Here is a 12014-nt window from a genome sequence, read left to right as displayed (position 1 = left end):
CCCCCTCTCTCCCAACCCTAACCTGGCCTGGTTTGCCCCTTCCCAGGGTCCAAGTGAAGCAGATTTACTTCTCCTGCTTTGCATCACAGCTTCCCTTGCCCCACCAGGCACATACACAGACTTGCTAAACTATCCTAAGATTCTGGTCACAGGTGATGTATTCAGCGCAGGAAAAGTTATCAAGTCAGCCACCTCCCTGTGCCTCCCTGCTTCCTGCCTGCCCCTCTGCCCTACTCTGACTGACACCGGTTCATGGGTAGTCTGAGCTGCAGTGGTTTCAACACTCACTGCCTTCAGTCAGGCTGCAGTGGACCATCTTTGCCAATTTCTTAACGACTTCTTGAGTGGCTTCCCTAGCTTTCTGGTCACGCTTGGTGACTTAAAACTCCTAGCCTCCTCACCATTCTCCTGTGAGCTGAGACTTGACCTGTGGCCCAGGGAACCTATGGCAGAGATGAATCTAGTCTACGCTTCCTCCCATCCTTCTGGGTTACACTGCCCTAGGTTTTGGGGGTGGACCCTTCCTTCTAAGAGGGAAAGGTTCCTACTCCAATGGCCATCAATGACTCCCTTTTATAAACCTTTAAAAACTTGTTTTGTTAATTGACTGCTAAGAAACCTAGTTCTCTAAAAATCACAGACTGGGAACTCCCTGGTGGTCCAGTGGTTAGGACTGTGCACTTTCACTGCCGGGACCCGGTTTCAGTCCCTGGTCGGGGAACTAAGATCCCACAAGCTGTGTGGCATGGCCAAATTTAAAATAAATAAATAAAATAAAATCACAGACTGTCCGCAACGTGGCTGTTTGAAATCCCATCAGTGAGAATGGAACATTCCTCTGCTGCTTGCAGGCTCTGGGCAGGAGCCTGTGACACAGAGAAGCAGCCTTGCTTTTCAGCCCCCAGAGCTTCAGATAAGGAGTTTTCAGGCACGAAATTCTACCTTTATCTTTATTTTGTATTTTCCAAAGAATAGGACCCTGGGTCTGCTTCTCAGCCCAGGCCTGAAATTGACCTCTTTCCACCCAGGCCTGCTGTGCTTTGAGCCTATCAAATACTACTTCATCAAAGCATCACCTAAACGTCACCCTTACCCCAAACCTCTAATAACCCCATCTCTTCTTTCGTGAGATGCCCCACGCTTCCTCTGGAATGTGGTCTCCTTTGCTCCAGCAAGATAATGAACCTGACTTTGCTGGGCTACAGTTTTGTGTGAGACAGGCTTCATCACTCTGTGAGTGAGGAGACCTGTTATCTAGCTCATGCGTTCTCAACACAGGCACTATTGCTCCCAAAGATGTGAAAATTAGTTCTGGGGGAGCCAAAAAGTCTTACAGTGGTTTGTGGCCTTCCAAAACGCACACACATAAACAGATACATAGTATGTCTGTTGTATTAAAATTTCATGGGCAGGCAGGGGAAGGTACTGAGTAGGAGGAAAAGATCCAAAAAGGCTCCTTGAGGGAACAATGATACAAAAGTTTGAGAAACAGTGCTTTAGCTAACACTGAATAGCTTCTGGTGTCTGCCGTGAGGCAGGTGCCCGGGTGCTGGCTCTCTTTGGCAGCTAGAATTGAGTTCTTCTGACCTCGGTCTTGGGAGACCCAACCTGGTTTGACCTCTCCCAGCACCCCAGAACTCCCCCACTCAGCCCTGTGCCTGCGATGCCCTCATCCATGGGAGCCTCATACCTGCTTGCTCTGCCAGGTGGCGAGAGTTCCTGGTGCCCCGTCATTCACACGTACGCGCCCACACCACCTCTCTGCCCGTCTCCCTCCTCTGCTTAGATGGGCACAGGGCAGCAGCCCCAGAACACGCGCTCTACTCCTTGAGCACCCCTTTCCCTTGACTTCCGAGAGATATGGAGAACACTACAGCTCTGCCCTCACCACCACCCAGCCTCTGATGACTTTTCATCCTCCCCACCCGTCAGCCTTCAGTTTACACAGACTGGGGTAGGGGTGGGGTCCTGGGTGATGGCTGGGGGCAGCACAGCCAGCTAAGCTGCCTCTTCTTCCTCGGTGTAAACTCTGGGCGAGGAGTCAGACTCCTGTTCTTCGTGGCTCTCTCTGGAAAGCGGGGTTTCCAACTCCTCTTTGTCCTCGATCGTGGGTCCTGGCTACCACTCCTGGAGCTGCAAGACTCCACGTCACCGCTGTGCCCTTTATGAACCACGCAGACCCATGTTCACATCAAGGTCTGAGTGCCTTGGGACAGACAGATGAGCCATGGGACAGAGGGACAGCTCATGCCTTCATCTCTGTACAGAGACGATGTCTCTCTCCCTCCACCTGAGACCCAGTCCCCATCCACAGCCAGTCCTCATTCCCCAGCGACCTTAACCTCAGGAAGAAAACAGATGCTAAAGATGTTAGTATTGAAATCCCGGAATTTCTGAGCGCAGCCATCTGCACACAGTAAGTGCACCATAAATGTTTTTGAACTAAAGCTGACCGGGACGTCCTTGGCGGTCCAGTGGTTAAAACTCCGAGCTTCCACTGCAGGGGGCGCGGGTTCGATCCCTGGTCAGGGAACTAAGATCCCACATGCTGTGCGGTGCGGCCAAAATAAAAAAATAAAGTAAGAGACTTCTTGGTTTGTCATTAAAAAAAAACAACAACAACAACTTAAAAAAAGAAATAATAAAGCTGACAGTGCAAACAGGTGCCAGCATTTCTCTGGTTGCTTTCCCAGGGGAGGAGGCCCTGACCAACTCTTTCTCATGCACCACCCCTCAGTGGAAAACGAAAAATTACTAAGTGATCGCAGTTTGATAAAAATAGCTCTTAAGAACACACATTTGTCTTTGTAGTAACCCGAAGTCAACTGGGGTTACTAATTCTCTTCATTTATTTTTTTTCCAAGAGGGCTTCTTTACTGGGAAGAGGATGTATCCACACAAATAGTCGATCTGCTTTGCACCTAGTTCTGTTTCTCATTGTGGCCTGTTTACATTTGTCCTGGTCAGACTGCCTCAGCCGACTCTGGACATTTGACTGGGCCCAGTCACGGCAGATGACACACAGCTGGTGGCAGAGTGGCTTAGGGACCTGAGTTTCGGAGTCAGCTGATTTCAGCTTCCAGCCCTGCTTCAATCACTTATTGGCTATGGGATCTCAGGTGAGAGACTTCACCTCGCCGGGCCCATTCCCTCACCTGTAAAATGGGAATAGTAACAGTACCTGCCTCACGGCTACTGAGAAGATTGAAGACAATGTCAGGCTAAGTCCTTAAGATAGGTTAGCTCTTATTTTTATTCTTCCAATCCAAATCCTCTCCCAGCAACTAGGCATCTTATAGTTTAACACTTTTCCTTCAGAGTCTTCGTGTTTTATCCTTCCGTCCATCAACACCACCTAAGATACACTCACATACACCACCCACACACACCATAAAAAAAAAAAAGATTAAGAAAAAACCATTCTCTTTTGCTTGCTACCAAATTTATTTAGGTAATTTTTCTTCTGTCATTTTTCATAAGTGTCCCTGAAAGTCTGAATTTATTGAAGAGTGGAAACTTTCTGGAAGAGCGCATGTGACAGCAGTATGCTCCCTCATTCCTGGAGTCCTGTGTCCCCATTCCTGCCCAGCTGAGTCAGTAGTTCTGAAGGACAGATTCCTCCTCTCTTCTGTCCCAAGTCACTGGGCAGCTCCCTCAGACCCTGGACACTGCTCTCAGCTCCTCCTTCACCTTCAGCAAAGCACAGGAGCTCGCCTGCTGCCCTGGGGAGCGCCTTCTTCTCCAGAGTTCTCTCTCACCTTGACTGCTCCCTGAGCATGTTGGGGCACGAGAAGGGAGGGCAGTATGGCGAGACCAAGAGCTGGGCTCTTGTGGGCACATCCTGAGGAAGGCTGGGTACCTGCTCTGACCCAAACAGTGCCAATCCCCAGCCTGCCTCTCCAAGGTTCTGCCTGACTTGAGCTTGGACCTGCCCCAGCGATGATCCGCTTTGCAGGCCATTCCACCTGGCCACCCGCTGCAGAGCCCCCCTAGAGTCCACTACCTGACCTCTATGTTAGACAGCTCCTGCGGCGGCCCCTCTCCTTCACTCTTCGGTGTCACGCTGCCTTCCTGCCACCAAGGGCCACAGGCTCCAGTCAGCCTTCCCAGCAGCCCCTGGAAGTCAGCTTGGAACCCAGATGATGAGAGATAGCAGGCAAGGGGGTCGACACAGGAATTCAGGGTGTTGAGGGGCAGCACGTAACATCTCCACTTGGGGCTTTCACCCTGGATGTAGCCCACAACATGGGACACATTGTAGGGCCCAAAGCAGACGAGGAAGTTGAGCAGCATGGCCGCTGCGAGCCCGCCAGCCTCTTCCGCCGGCGCTGGCTGGCTCCCTTACCGAGTACGCACACCAGGCGGCTACAGCAGCAGCTGGTGATGAGCAGGGGCACCCCAAAAAGGACCGCAGCCATCTCCAGCTGGACAGGCAGGAGAAAGGCCGGCTGAGCCTTCTGGAATTCCAGGTAGCAGGTCCCGCCAGCTGATCCTTCCGGAATTCCAGGTAGCAGGTCCCGCTGATACCCTGGGTGGGGGAGGAGCGCCCCGAGAATTCAATGGCATGGACCACACTGCAGTGAGCAGCGGCCAGGAGCCAGCAGGCCCCGCTGACCAGGCGAGCCTGTCCCGGCCTTGGCCGGGTCTTGTACCAAACTGGGTAGGCCATGCTCGGGAAGCGCTCATCGCTCACAGCTGCCAGGAAGAGGGGCGTGAGATAGATGGTGGTGAAGAAGAGGAATCTGGAGAAGGGGCAGAAGATGAAGGGCAGGGACCAGCGCGTGCCGCTCACTGCCTGCACCACGCGGAATGGCAGGAAGGGCAACAGGAGCGGGTCCGATAGGGTCAGGTTCAGCGAGAGCACGTGCACGGCCACCGGACGGCGCTGCAGCTTGCCCACGAAGATCACCAGGGCCACCAGGTGGAGGGGAAGCCCCATGAGGAAGGTGAAGAGGTACACGGAGAAGTAGAGCCAGTGATTGCCGGGGAAGAAGGACCGGTCTGAGCTGGTGTTCATGGTCATGGCCACTAGCAAGAGAGGGACAGAGGTGGCAGTCCGGGTGGGCATCTTGCACCATCCGCTTCTCAGCTATCAGAAGGGAACGTCATCTCCAGCCTCATTCCCTCATGCCCACAGTGCTTTCCCCAGCGGGGTCAGCCTGCCTGTCTTCCTGGTCATACCCTGTCTCTTGTCCCTTTCCTGTCCCTCTCTTCCTGATCATACCCTGTCTCCTGTCTCCTTTCTCTAAGCACCAAGGTGCCCTCCACAGAGCCCCTCAGGGTCCCGTGCTTACCTGCTGGTTTGGGAACCCAAGTTCTCTGCCGCTCAGCAACTTGCTGGCTCCTCCAGAACAAGTCCAGTGAGCTATTATTATCTGGCAGAACTGATGATAAAAACCTGGCAGTGCCCATGATGTCACTCGCTGCTGAGCAACAGCCCAAAAGATGCCTTTAGCTCTGTTAGCAGTGCCGGCCCAGTAGACAAAATGAGGGGCAAATTCCACGACTGCCTGCGTGCCTTTCTCCCCAGCAGCCTCAGATGGGATAAGCAGACTGCGTCTTCTTCTCTCTGATCCTCTACTTGAATTTCATCTGCTCCTCTAGAATGGCACTCATCCAGTTTGCCTCGTTGTAAGGGCAGGAAGTGTGATACAGTGATGTAGAGCTTGGGCTCTGGAGCCGGTGCTTGGGTTCAATGCTGGTCCTATCACTTACTAACTCTGTGATTTGGGGCAAGTGACTTAAGCCCTCTGTATCTCTGCTTTCTCATCTATAAAACAGGGATAATCATAACCAATCTCATAGGCTTGTGTACATTAAAGCGTTAATACGTGTCAAAGGCTAAGTTAAGCGGTAAGTGTGGTGAGCCCTTGACAGATGCCGGCTGCCAGTCACTCGTGTGGGCTTGTCTCTGGGCTGATAGTAATAATATTAACGTTGGTGGCAATGATGATGACAGCTACCTTTTAGTGGGTACATAATCCATAGCAGACCCACTGCGTCTCAGGGTATCACCTTATGTCTTGAAATCCTCACAGTGGGGAAGTGATTCACTCCAGGTAATACAGTTTGTTAAGTATCGCCACCAGGGTTCAAACTTCTGTCCAGCTTCAGAGAGTATTTACTTATTCATTCAAATATTTATGGAGTGCAATGAGATACCATTTCATACACTAGAATGGCTATAAGCAAAAAAAAAAAAAAAAAAAAATCAGATAATACCAAGTGTTGGTGAGGATGTGGAGAAATGGGAATCCTCATACATGGCTGGTGAGAATGTAAAATGATGGAGTCACTTTGGAGGGCAGTTTGGCAGTTTCTTAAAAAGGTAAACATAAATCTACCACGTAACCTGATTCTGCTATAGGTATTAAGAGAAGTGAAAACATATGTCCACACAGAGACTTGCTCATAAATGTTCATAATAACATTAGTCATAATAACCAAAAAGTGGAAACATCCCCTGGTGGTCTATCAGCCAATGAATGGATAAACCATGTGGCATAGCCATACAATGGAATACTATTTGGCAATGAAAAGGAATGAAATACCCATGTATACCATAACACAGATAAACCTAAAAACATTGTGCTAGGTGAAACAAGCCAGACATAGAAGACCATGTATGTTTCCATTTTTATGAAATGTCCGGAACAGGCAAATGTGTAGAGACAGAAGGTAGATTACTGGTGGCCTGGGGATTGAAAGTGGAAATGGGATTACCTGTAAGTGAACATGAAGGATCTTCCTGGGGTGATAAAAATGTCCTAAATTGGATTATAGTGATATAATATAATCCACACCTCGGTAAATTTACTAAAGACCATGGAGTTGTACATTTAAAGTGGGTGAATTTTATGATATGTAAATTTTATCTCAAGTTGTTAGAAGTACAGCAGTCTCGGGGGGGTCTGAGTGGTGGGAGTATAATAAAGACATCAATAACACAGAGGCTGAGAGCTCCTGGAGCAAACAGCGCAAGCAGAGGGAATGGGGGGCAGTGCACAGGCTTGACCTGCTAGGGGCACTGGTAGAAAGTTCAGGGCCCAAGGAGCGAGGGTCACCAGAGGATGCTGGGGGTGGGTCGTGCGGGGCCCCAGGGGCCCCAGGGAGGAACTGAAATCTCCCCTAAGTGGAGGAGGCACAAGTCACTGGAAGAAGTGGCCCGGCACCAGCAGGTGCTCGGGTGCGGTGGAAGGGAGAGTGGTTCTCGGGTTACAGGAGGGGTTGTCTGGGCCTTCGGCTGAAATCCTCTGATGTCACCACTGAGCAGAGAACAAACTTGTTTCTGGCTTTGGCAGAGCCTCGGGCAAGTGACTGAACTTCTCTGGCCCATTTCCATATTTTTAAACAGGGATAATAAGACTTCTTTTGGAGGGCTGTTATGAGCATTCACTCATTCAGCAAATATTTACTGCAAGCCTACCATGTGCTCGGCTCTCTGCTAGTTGCTGGGGATATATCAGCAAATGAAACAAAAATCCTTGCCCTTGTAGATATTTTTTTTTCTTTTTGGCCGTACCATGCGGCACACGGGATCTTAGTTCCCCGACCAGGGATTGAACCCGTGCCCCCTATAGTGGAAGGGCAGGGTCTTAACCGCTGGCCCTCCAGGGGAGTCCCCCCTTGTAGACATTTAGGCACGAAAAGAGATAACTTGTGTAAACCAGTTTGTGCTTGTCAGGCACATAGCTACCACTTTTTTGCTTCTGTGTGTTCATGTCTTTATCGTCATTAGAGGAACAAGTCTGTTTCCTGCTCCTCACCTCAGAGCAGACGCCCAGACATTTGTCTCTCGCGGCCACTGTCCTCTGCCCACTCTCTCTCGGGTTCAGGGTGCTACCATTCACCTTCGCCAAAGGGACCACAAGGACAGGCATTAAGCCTGATACCCCAAGTTTTCCAAATGTCCCCTGATCCTCCTGGAAGGATCACATCCTATGTCCACCCCTTCTTTGCTGTAGGGCCTCGGGTAAATTTCTAAACCCCGCAAAATGAAGATGATAATCATACCTGGTTCCAGGACCACAACCAACGCATGCAGCACCTAAGTGCAAATTAGGAAAATGTACACCCTGCAGGTGAGCACAGCCCAGCACCAGGGTGCACTGCTTGAGGAGTGCCTTTGTTCAAATTAGAATAAGTTGCTGCTTCCCCTGGTTGGAAGCAGCCCCATGCCAGGCCCACGGCTTGGCGAGCAAAGCACAGGGTAGAATTTCGTCGGTGTTTGCGCCTCTGCCTGACACCCCCTTGCAGTGAGCAGTCCTGCTCATCTGTACAGCAGCCGCATGGCTGAATCGAAGGAATGTGGGAGGATGAAATGAGACAACACTTGTAAAGCACTTGGCGTGGTGACTGTCACGTGTATTTCTGGAGTTGCTAGTGTTTTCCCTTCCCCCGGCATCTTCTCCTACCAGCGTCCTGTTCACATTTCTAATGCTGCTCCCTTGTGGTGTCAAGCGGTATAACAGTGTCATTACCTTGCCTCCGGCCTCTTATTCAGAAATTCAAAATGGTCTTTCCTAGGAAATGATTATGGAGTGACATCTCCCAAAGTAGACCATCAGAGTGGCGGCAGTTCCTCTGGCTTAGAAGCAAACCTCCCTCCTCCTTCCCCACAGGGCACACTGGCAGTCAGGCCAGTCAGGACTCGGGAGAAGAGAAACGGACAGAGGTGGGAAATCGCGCAGATGTGTGCCGAGGCAGCTTACCTTCCTCCTGTGACCCAGCTCCAGGCCTCCACTCTTCTCTCCACCTGGGATGCCATCTTCTGCCAGGCTCAGTTCTTCCCATAAGTGGCTCCGCGGATGCCCCCCAGGCAAAACCACCCTGCAGTTCCTTCGGAGCAGCCCTCGCCAAGCGCCTGGAGAAACAGTCTGGCTCTCCTGCTCCCTGCCCCTTCCCCTCTGCAGTGATGACTACTTCTGGGACGGCCCCCCTTTTGTTTTTGCCCCACGCGCTGTCCCCTGGCCAGCGCCCCCTCCCAAGTAGCCGGTCACCAGTGGGTTGAGCACCACGCTCCACGCACCTGTAATGAGCCCCAGCTTCCGCCAGCAGCCTCCGATGCTGGGGTGCAGGAAGCCAGCCACGTTGGAGGCATTGTAGGGTCCCAAGCAGAGCAGCAGCGTGAGCAGAGCCCCGCCGGCCACCCAGGCCGCCTTTAGCTTCCGTCTGTGGCTCAGGCCTGAGCGGGCCAGCGCCCGGAGGCAGCCCGCGTAGCAGAAGGCCGTGATGATCAGGGGCAGGAAAAAGAGCAGCAGCGAGAGGCTGAAGCGCGCGGGGCCCGCCGAGGCCGGGTCCCAGGCCTCCAGGCAGACTGGAGAGCCGTTGACTGGCGTGCTGATGCCCAGGGAGCTGGTGGTGTTGTCCAGCCAGCCTCCCGGAGCCTCCAACCCGAAGACCAGCCCCAGGTGACAGAGGACAAGGGCCCATATGGCCACACACACGCCCCAGGAATAGCGCGGCCTCCGGGCAGCTTGGTAGCCCAAGGGGAAGGCGGCTCCCAGGTAGCGGCCGACGCTCAGGGCGGCCAGGAAGCCTGCGCCCGCGTAGAGAGGAGCGAAGTGGACCAGGGCGAAGGCAGGACAGAGTGAGGTTGGCAGGGGCCAGGATCCCCCGGCCAGGGCCTCCGCCGCCTTCAGGGGCAGAGACGTCGCCAGCAGGAGGTCAGAGCAGCCCAGGTGGAGGGCATAGACCAGGCTGGGGGTGAGGCGCAGCCGGGCGTGGGACACGGCGCCTGCGATGGCCAGGGCGTTGAGCGGGAAGCCCAGGGCGAAGGCGGCCATGTAGAGGGCGAAGGAGAGCTGCGGGGGCAGGTCCATGGGGCCCCTCATGCGCGCCACTGGCTCCCTGCCCTCAGGTCTCAGGGCCCGGGAAAGGGGGCTCCCAGAGTCACAGACTGGTTTCAGCACTTGCTCAGGGTGCGAGAAGCCATCCAGTGGGATAGCTGGGGAGACAGACGCCGGTAGGGGGAGGCGGCCTGGATTAGAAGTGAGGACCACTAGCCGTCAGTCCTCTGTTTCCTCTCCACCATGTGCCCCCTTAAAATGAAGCGAGCGATCGCGGTGTAACGGGAGGAGATGGAACACAGGCGTGCAGGTCCCGGAAGAGGGAAGGCCTCTTGATTTCTGAGACTCTGGGGAGACAAGCAGTGGAGAGAATTCAGAACAGAATTGAGGGACTTCCCCGGCGGCCCAGTGGTTAAGACTTCTCCTTCCAATGCAGGGGCTGCGGGTTCGATCCCTGGTTGGGCAGCTAAGATCCCACATGCCTCGTGGCCAAAAAACCAAAACATAAAACTGAAGCAATATTGTAACAAATTCAATAAAGACTTTAAAAATGGTCCACATCATAAAAATCTTTAAAAAAAAAAGAAGAAGAAAAAAATGAACAGAGTTGAACCCGACAGTATGTGTTTTTCTCAGGAAAAGAAGCTAGATTCCTGTGTTCGCACCCCTTCCCCAGTTCCCTGGAAAGAGGAGTTGTTTCCCTACAGCAGGCAGTGCGGGGCTGGTGGCAACGCCTAGCCGAGGGGAAGCCGGGGTGTAGGTTGTAGCAAAGGGCAGGAGAAGGAGGTCGCCCGGGGAGAGTCCAGGGGTAAGCCAGGTCCCATTGGTGTCACAGGGAATGACTTTAGCCAGCTTCAGCGGTTCACCCTAAGCGGAGGCATCTGGGGATCCGGGGAAAAATTGTTGCGGGGAGAGAAGCCACAGAAAGAGGGACTCACCTCTTGGTTCTGCCAGATGTCTCTGAGGCTCAGGAGTCCCCTGAGGGAGGGTGGCCGGGATGGGCAGTGAGCCGGAAGGGAGAGAAGGGCGGGGAGGCAGGGCCATTAGCCTGAGGCACTCACAGCCTGGATGAGCAGCTAATGGGGCATCTCAGAAGGAGGTGAGGGTCCAAGATGATGCAAACACAGGAAGGGGAGAGGTTAGAAACGTGGACTTTTCCTGGGGGGAGTGAAGAGTGCGTAGCCAGCACCTTTTTTTTTTTTTTTTAATTTTTATTGAATATAGTTGCTTTACAATGTTGTGTTAGTTTCTGCTGTACGGCAAAGTGAATCAGCTATACGTATACATATATCCCCTCCTTTTTTGGATTTCCTTCCCATTTAGGTCACCACAGAGCACTGAGTAGCGTTCCCTGTGCCATACAGTAGGTTCTCATTAGTTATCTATTTTATACATAGCAGTGTATATATGTCAATCCCAATCTCCAGGTTAATCCCACCACCCCCTTCTCCCCTTGGTGTCCATACATGTGTTCTCTACGTCTGTGTCTCTATTTCTGCTTTGCAAATAGGTTCATCTTTACCATTTTTCTAGATTCCACATATATGCGTTAATATACGATATTTGTTTTTCTCTGTCTGCCTTACTTCACTGTGTATGACAGTCTCTAGGTCCATCCACGTCTCTGCAAATGGAACAATTTCGTTGCTTCTTATGGCTGAGTAATATTCCATGGTATACATGTACCCACATCTTCTTTATTCATTCCTCTGTTGATGGACACTTAGGTTGCTTCCATGTCCTGGCTATTGTAAATAGAGCTGCAATGAACATTGGGGTGCATGTATCTTTTGGAATTATCAGCACCTCTAAAGAGCAGGGTTGGTGGTACAACCAGAACGCACCTTTATTCCATCCCCACCCCTGCCAGCCCGTTCAAACTGGCTCTGGGGGCTTAGTCTTCTCTACTCCTGGACGAGCTCATGGGCAGGCCCAGGCTCACTCCCAGATAATAAAAAGTCCCTCTAGTCACCCGTACCATCTCCACTTGGCATTTACTATGTGGGATAATGAGATCATCATTCCCAGTTAGAGCTTCTGCTCTCCCCCCACCTGCACAGGCCTCCATCCTCCCTCTCCTTTCCCCTCTGACCTGATGACAGTGGTTTATGACCTTCCCTGTGTTGACAGGAGGGAGAGGAGGAGAGACCTGGAGCAAGCAAAGTCGAGTTCGGCGGCACTGAAGTGCCCGGGCTGTGGTCTCCACCCTGCCTCTCTCTGGGCTGC

General features: G+C 52.3%; 2 protein-coding genes across 3 annotated transcripts; both read right to left on the bottom strand.

The window, feature by feature from the left end:
- Positions 1-3469: 3469 nt before the first annotated feature.
- Positions 3470-5415, bottom strand: FFAR3 (free fatty acid receptor 3). The gene is given in 4 exon segments (XM_082367242.1): positions 3470-4310; positions 4313-4481; positions 4484-5028; positions 5295-5415. Coding segments are annotated over 4 exon segments (1143 nt in total). The 5' UTR covers positions 5413-5415; the 3' UTR covers positions 3470-3999.
- A 682-nt stretch (positions 5416-6097) lies between these two features.
- FFAR1 (free fatty acid receptor 1) lies at positions 6098-12008 on the bottom strand. 2 transcript variants are annotated; one of them, XM_082367244.1, is made up of 3 exons: positions 10727-12008; positions 8712-10135; positions 6098-6182 (listed from the first exon to the last, which is right to left on the bottom strand). In XM_082367244.1, the coding sequence occupies exon 2, from the start codon at positions 9831-9833 to the stop codon at positions 8919-8921; it is 915 nt and encodes a 304-aa protein (XP_082223370.1). In that variant the 5' UTR covers positions 9834-10135; positions 10727-12008; the 3' UTR covers positions 6098-6182; positions 8712-8918. The 2 variants fall into 2 exon arrangements, with proteins under 2 accessions (XP_082223370.1, XP_082223369.1); XM_082367243.1 differs by lacking the exon at positions 10727-12008 and having other exon boundaries at positions 8712-10720.
- Positions 12009-12014: the final 6 nt, after the last annotated feature.

This window comes from Balaenoptera borealis (genome assembly GCF_965194805.1).
Source record: "Balaenoptera borealis genome assembly, chromosome: 19".
Lineage (NCBI taxonomy): Eukaryota > Metazoa > Chordata > Mammalia > Artiodactyla > Balaenopteridae > Balaenoptera > Balaenoptera borealis.
This window is presented reverse-complemented; position numbering and strand designations above follow the sequence as displayed.